The sequence below is a fragment of the Parasteatoda tepidariorum genome, chromosome 8 (assembly GCF_043381705.1).
Source record: "Parasteatoda tepidariorum isolate YZ-2023 chromosome 8, CAS_Ptep_4.0, whole genome shotgun sequence".
Lineage (NCBI taxonomy): Eukaryota > Metazoa > Arthropoda > Arachnida > Araneae > Theridiidae > Parasteatoda > Parasteatoda tepidariorum.
In genome coordinates, this window is record NC_092211.1 from 86962784 (window position 1) to 86970824 (window position 8041).

At 27.8% G+C, this 8041-nt stretch overlaps 1 protein-coding gene across 2 annotated transcripts; it reads right to left on the reverse strand.

Annotated features, from left to right (window-relative positions):
- Positions 1-1375: 1375 nt before the first annotated feature.
- Positions 1376-7772, reverse strand: LOC122268197 (pre-mod(mdg4)-J). Of its 2 annotated transcripts, XM_043055932.2 has the most exons (6): positions 6071-7772; positions 5821-5986; positions 4856-5075; positions 3055-3401; positions 2394-2605; positions 1376-1717 (listed from the first exon to the last, which is right to left on the reverse strand). In XM_043055932.2, the coding sequence occupies exons 1-4, from the start codon at positions 6102-6104 to the stop codon at positions 3132-3134; spliced, it is 690 nt and encodes a 229-aa protein (XP_042911866.1). In that variant the 5' UTR covers positions 6105-7772; the 3' UTR covers positions 1376-1717; positions 2394-2605; positions 3055-3131. The 2 variants fall into 2 exon arrangements, with proteins under 2 accessions (XP_042911866.1, XP_015929851.2); XM_016074365.4 differs by having other exon boundaries at positions 5821-7772.
- Between the last annotated feature and the right edge of the window lie 269 nt (positions 7773-8041).

Sequence of the window (8041 nt, forward strand, 5' to 3'; positions counted from 1 at the left end):
GAAAACATTCAGGTTAGTAATTATAGCCAAGTAAATNCTAAATCCAGGCTAATGCAAAACTAGATATTCAGGACGATAGAACATGAATCCCGGTTATGCCATAAACTCGGCCCATAACCTTGACAGCCGAGATTCTCGCAGAATATCATATTTGTCATGTCAACAATAAAAGAGAAACGAAGTTTCTGAATAAATGAGTTTATTTAAAAACATTAGTAATAAAGAATGTCACAAACAGAGTGACGAAAAGAAAGAATACAAAATGATCTGCTTCAACAGAAGCTTAAATACAGATAGCAGGTGACGTCATGATCCACGCAAGAACGACCAACAGCAAATGAAAATAAACTGGCCGATCCCCGCAGACCATGACGTCACCGACGCAAGTTGAATGCATGAGATCGACGACGGAAAATCGAACCTCATACCTTTTAACTTCTATTATTTGTCTAACAGTGAGAATGCTACTTCCCGCATGTTTGAGCAGTTCATGCTACGAATGGAGTAGTACATGGTTTAACTGTTTACAAATTGCTTGCGTAATGGTTTGTAATTTTCATTCTTAGAAATGCGCCATTCTTAATTTTTCTAAACTCTTAGATTAAAAAAAAGTCCGAGTTTTGTAGTTAAAAAAAAAAAAAAACATTTATAAATATGTAAGCTATAAGCGTGTTGTGCGTTGCAGCTCACTGGTATTCTTTAGTGTGTTGTTGTCTGTTGAAATTTCTTTGTTTTGTTTTGTTTATTAATGTTAATCAGATTTTTATAGCTTTTGAATTTCCACAAACTATATTTGAACAAGAACTATATTTGATTTGAAACTATATTTGATACAAGAACACACAAAATCATTTTGCATGAAAAATAATTTGCGAAAAATTTCTAGTTGAAGTTATGTTTGCTATTAGAGTTGTGTTACATCTAACATCTATTCACAAAAAATAAACCACCCATTTATGTAGATTTTTGCTGTAATACTATAGAATGTAGTATCACTTGTGACAACAATGCAGTTTTCGTGGTTATGGCCTGTAAAAATTTATCTAATTTATGAATTATTATCAATTAATTACTCTATATCTGTAATTTTTATTGGAATTATATGATTCCCAGTGTTTGCGAATTTCTTGATTTTTTAAAAATAATAAAAAAATATATTTATTTTAAACTATGATTGTTTTTAATTTTTAAATCAAATTTTTTATTATTAATAACCAAATCATCTGATAAAATGTATATAGAGCATATTATACATTGCTAGTATTGTTATAAAATGGATTATAAAAAAAATTAATTTAACTGAAATTGTTGATATAATTGCTAGTGATTTATTATAGGTGCCAGTCTTAATTTCTATTTTAATAAAAAATAATAATTACATGGTTATCAATTTTTTTATTATTTCTTCACAATATATGTCGTAGCATCCATGTATGCTCTTAAAGATATTGTTTGGTTTAGTAATCTTTGTTTCAAAGAATATAATCTGTCATTAACTTTCTTATAAACAGCTTTCTGCTGTGGAGGATTCTCTGAACCGCAGAGCAACATTCTTCTTTCAGCAATATTTTCTTCTTCAATTTCTTTCATTTTATTCACAAATATGTAAACATTAGGTTTTGGTGACATTCCACTTTTTTGTAGCTTGGAATGCCATCCTTCAACGTTGTTATTTGTCCGAATGTTGTCATCTGTGGAAAAATGGTTCCAAATATCCCTGTAAAAAATATATATATATTGAAAGATATAAAAATTTAGGACCAGCCATTTAAAAAAAATATTTTTAATCAAATCATATACCATTATACCGATAAATATTTGGTTTATTACACTAAATTAAAAGTTTCAGTATAAACTTAAATCTCTATCAATGTTTTTTTTTATGCACTTCTATTAAAACCGATATTTCTTAAAGTGCACTGATATTTATAAACACATTGTGACTTGGCTACAATGTCTTTTTTAAAATTATTGTATTCCTAACATAGTTTTAAAACATAGTTACTCAACTGAAATTAGTAAATTCATTAATGTTACTGACAGGGAGGAAAAAATCTAAATTTAACTTCATCAGAAGTGTAATACTGCCAGTATATTGTCGTAATTTTTAAACTTCATTTTTTTAGAACTTAATAAAATTCTATGTGTAAAAAATTAGTAGAAATTAACTACTGAATAATTAGTAGTTGATTTCTAAAATCTTAAATACCAGGCATAATTTATTAGAACATAATATAATGTTCTTATAAATTCTACACAATAACATTATGCTTGTAACATAATTTTCGTAAGTACCATTTATAATTATATGCACATAATTTATAAAAATAAAAGCCTGTGTTTTTGGATGAAATTCCTTTACAACACCATAGTAATTTAAAGTTAAAACTCACACAGTGAACAAAGCCTCTTCTTCTAACCAAGTATCAGTGAAATATGAAATCAAATCTGTAATGGGAGCTGTCCACGTTACCTCTGCAACTGATATAAAAAATGCCTCATCAACCTGGCCCAGGGGTACAAAAGGCATTGCCATTAATCGACGAATAAATTGCCTGATTTCTGCTGTGTTGATGTAATGAGATACCAGTCCCAACTCTTGTACCTGAAAAGAAATTTTTTAAACAACTCTAAAAGTTTCAAGAATTTTTTACCATCTATCTTACTAATATTACTTATATTTAAATTAATATTATATAGATTTTTTCTTAATGGTGCTTTCTTTACGTTTCACTAAATAAGATACTTATAATTGAAATGCATTCATGTTGTAGTGTAAGCATATATGTTTTGCATCTGTAAAACTTACATTTAATTATGTTTAGTGCAACACTTGTTTGTGTTTCTTAACCTTATTATATCAGCCATTTATGTATGAATCATAACTTGTTTTTAATAATGCAAGATTCAATGAAACCAGAAACAATGTGGTGTTTTACAGTCGAATTTATTGATCCATTGGCTTAGCATTTTTGATTAAGTCACCTGGCGGGGTGACTGCCAAATACATATTTGTTCTGTGACTGCGAAAAGTAGTGAAAAATTAAAACTTACTTTTCGCCAAATTGATTGCGAGTAGTGGAAATGACATCCTTTAATCTTTACAGATGGAACCTCTTCTTTTAAGGCATTCATACTTCAAAATCCATCATTGCATATGAGGGGCAAAATACCAATCCATTACTCTCAGCCTTAAGTTTTATTTCAGAAAACAGTCTCTTATATGTACATTTCTGTTTATCTGGTAAAAGGCTGTAAAGTAATGGAAATATTTTCCCCTCATATGCCCCATGAATGGTATAGATTTGTGTAAAAAGTCTTGGGGCCATTTTAAATGTCCCATCCATAAAAATCTTATTACAAGAACACAAAATATTTAGGGCCTCCATTGTGCAAAATGCCTGAAAAATAAATACAATTGTCTTTATTCAAATTAGCAAGTAATAGTTTAATAATAATCGGAATATTAAAAAATTTTTATTACAGCAAATAATATCAATAATTTCTCGAAAAATGAAAAAACTATGATTTTGTTATTTGTGGCTAAAAAATTTAAAAAGTAGATGCTTCGATAAGGATCTGTTACCTATATACTCTTAATGTGAACATTTTTCAAAGGTTTAATAAATTTGCGATCAAAGTTTATTTTAAACCAAGAGAGGTCCTATATTATATGTTGCCCTATGCACTTGTTATCAAAGCAATTTTTTGAAAAGGGGGATATATTAATTACTATTTTTCAAAAACTAATTTTTTTAATTGTTTGTATTTGCATATTTAATATTTCATATATTTTTAAATTTCATCTCCTTAATATTTCCATAGTATTAATAAGAAAATTTTTAAAATGTCATTCTTACCTTTCAATAGGTATTCAGAAAACACTTATAAGCATATTATGTTCATATAATAAATTATATTGTTTAACTTTAATTTTTACTTTAATTTAAAGTATCACTTGCTTTTTCTTTTCATGAAAAATTGTTCTCTGAAATAATCATATTATTTAAAAATAATATTTAAAAATTGATTTGAAAGAAAGTAAAATAAAAATAAACTTTTCTAAAGGTGACAAAGTTTTGTATTACTCATTTTTTTAAAAGTCAAATTCTGCAACAGTTTTTAATATTGATTTGGCAAATGAGAAAGATATTAATTCATGAAAAATTGCATTTGGGTTACACTATTTATCACTTGTTTTATATGAATTAAGGAGTTAGATATTATGCAAATACAAAATAGAGATGTTATACGGCTATGATGCGATACACCATGGTATCAACATCTAGTGATGATGAATTGGATTGACCCAATGGATGTGCTAACAGCAAGCATTTAATCAAAGTTATGACCAGGGCAGAGAGACATGCTGTATACTCTGATATCAATTCATGTGTCATATTCTTATTCGTATAAAAAAGAAAACAAATTAAAATTCGCTTTTTCTACAATTAATTACTATTGAGCAAACAGAGGAGGTATAGCTATTTTTCACTAACATAAGCAAACATGAACTATGCATTCACAAGCAAAAATGTTTTTTTCTTTGTAAATTCCATTTTAAACAGTGGGGCTGTCAGAATTGTAATTATTTAAATATGTAAAATAAAACAATTTAAAACATGCATAATCTTTTTTATGAAAATTGAAAAATATATTTTGGGAAACAAAAAGATGCCAACTAACTCATTGAATAACATCTCTTACATCTCCATTTTTTAAAGAATATTGTTAAAAGTGTATGAAATTTCGAGTATATTTTATAAAAACAATAAGATTACTTAACAGAGCTGTGAAATAGAGAATAAATATAAATAATATGAGGTTTGTCTCGTGCAAAGAAAATTATACATACCAGTATTCTGTTGTTTTCTCCATATCTTTCATCAATTAAAAGGAAGTCTTCTCCATTTTTTGTTTTTCTCCAGTCATCTATCAGTATAATTTCTTCCAGAGTTGTTGGCATTGGAGGCAAAGCATCTGACCTAGCCCGGTACATGGGTGCCATTGCTGCATTTTTACTTGGCAGGTATGACGCCAACTCTAGGGTTGAAGCAAATTTTGCTACTGTGTCTCTGAAAAATTAAGAATAAATTAAAATTCATCATATAATAGTTTTATTTTTCTTTTGCTTGAGATTATAAGTATGCCTGAGACCACAGCTCATAACTTGATGAATTAATGTTCTGTCTATTCTATATTTAAAGATTTTTTTCTTTACTTGCGCAGTCTTTCACTGTTTTCAAATCTTTATTTCTAATGAAAAGTATTGGATTCTCTGTTTTTGTAATAAACATATCATTATTATTATCTGATCGTCATGAGAGATTAAATCTTAAATAATTTCAATAAATTCTCATTTATAAAGATGCTAATTAGTAACATAAAATTATTTATACTAATATGCATGTTATCCATTTCCTTTTTTTTGAAGTCTGAAGAAAAAATTAAGGAGATCCATCTTCAAAAAGAGCCAACACTGTCACTGTTAAAAAACACACACACAGAGACATATATATATATATATATATAGAGAGAGAGAGAGAGAGAGATTGAGAGTTCTTTCATCTAACTACATGATAGGAAAATTAATTATAATGTAATTTTATATACAAAAAATATTTTGTATTTAGATAATTACTTTAAAAGTTTGGAGGTATTTTTAGACCCTTAACTTAAAAGTAATAAATTCAATAATAATTCAGTAATTCTAATTCCATAAAATACTTTTTACAGATATGTATAATTTTTTTTTTCAAAATTAGAGAATTAAACTAAGTAAAGAAAAAGAAGAAAAAAAATGAAACTAATTTAACTTACCTATATATACTGGGCACTGGTGTTGAGAATTCTGTCCTACATCTTTTTTTCAGTTCATTGTAAAAACTTTTTCTTACAATTTTACCCTTATCAGGCGCATGGGTATGCTGAGCTTTATGACTTACTATATGATCATTTTCTAGAATTAAGGAAGCTTTACAATCATCTGAAATACATTTATAATATATTTTCGTTCTATGTTTCCTCCTTATTCTAAATAAGAAATCATTAAGTAAAACTAATTTACCACCTCGAATTGATTCAACATACTCAAACTGAGCCATTTTGTTTGCATGTAAATCTTGGAGCCAACCTTAAAAAGTGATAAAGATAGTGGTGTTATCTCTTCCCTCTTTTACAAACAAAACTGGAAATTCAACTCCTTATCAACCCATACCCAATATAATAGGTGCTCATAAAAGAAAATTTTTTTGTTTTGTTAATTTTTAATACTTTTTATTCCTGTACTGATGCACTCTTACTCTTTCACTTATTTTACACTACAATATTTTAAATCGTTAATTTTTTAACTGGAATTTTTAAATTTTTCTCATTATTTTAGAATAATTTAAGTCAAAATAAGTGAAAATATTATATTTAGCATTTTAATAATTTATGATTACGAAGTACAAAATGAAACACCGTTGTTTTTCCTGTATTAAAATTTTATAAACATGCCGCTTCCAACCAATCTTCAAATGTGCACTTATTTAGATTTAAATTAAGAAAAACAATTAGTCATTATTGAAATTACAAAATTAATTATTGGTATACTTTTGAGTAAGAATTATTGATACAATTTTATAAAAAAAAACTTTCGAATAACGCTTTTAAAAAAAATTCACAAGTTTTTTCCTGATAATCTAAACGAATTTTTAGTAACTATTCGAGTATTTTTTAAAGTTAAAAAATACCTAAATATATTTTTGCTTATAATTAGAGCGTCAGAAAAAAAAATTAAAACGGACACCATTCTCCAATCTACGTCAAAAGATTATTAATATGCTACCTTTGTAATTTTTCGCCTACACTTTACGACGAAGACAAATGAATCAACAGCAACAAAAGCATTCATTAAAAAAAAATTGAAAGCATTGCTTTATAAAACTGAAGTGCCACGATTAGCTTTTTTTTATTATTTTGTAAAAAAAAAATTTTAATCGAGTCTTTTAATGTTTATGAGTATTTTGACTATTACATAGTAAGAAAATTTTAATCATAAAGCATCTTTCATGGTAATATCATGTTACTATTCATAAAGCACCTTTTATGAACGGTAGCATCTTCACTTGAATTCCATAAATAACTATCATTGTGGTATACTGATTTTTTTTTACTATCATTTTGAGGTTTCAAAAAATAAAAAAGCAAATGCTACAGTTTGATTATTCCCAGCATTTTCAATCGGATAATGCAATGCAGTATGCCCTTCAAATTTAAGTATAAAAAATGCACGAAGACACACGATATGTATAGATAANGTTAACATCGGTATTCCTCCCCCCCCCTCGTCATTTGAACGGTACCCATGACAAAAACACTCGGAAATGTCGTGTAATGTTTTAACTCAAATCCCTAAAAATCCCTTGCGCAACCGAAAAATTCCGCAAGTTTCACTCTCCCACTAAAGGAAGAATTAATCAACTATGTCTCTCAAAACGGAGGTAAATCGGTTTTCCATTTGAGACCCTTTATCGTCATTGGCATCATAAAGATTTGGCGAGTAATCATCTAAGGGAACAGGTGCGGTTTTTCAATAGAGCTCCTCCGCCCACCTCATCAATCATTCAGGTAGGGGAGAAACCTTTAGGCGAGATCTATAAGACAGCAGTGAACTAATATGAAAATCCTTCTGTATGATTAGTCATCTAAATTTTCACCAAGTATTGATATTTGAAAACTTTAATAATATAGATTAAACTTTAATCAATGTAATAGTAGACTTTAAAAATATTTACCGTAAATTCAGCTATTTTCTCGTGATAAAAAACCTTAACGATTTTTTCTCTTAAAGCTACGTTGTTTAATAATACTTTACTTCACCATTAGTATTTATTTATCCTTTCAAAATGTTGAATGATGAGAGTTAAATGGTAACTGATGTTTCTTGATTACAGCTCTCTTAACTCTAATTTTTTTGAATATTTAGAGTTATAAGCTAGTATTTCTTTTGGCTGTTGCTTGGCTGACCACTTTTTTAATAAATAGAGGCATTTGATTG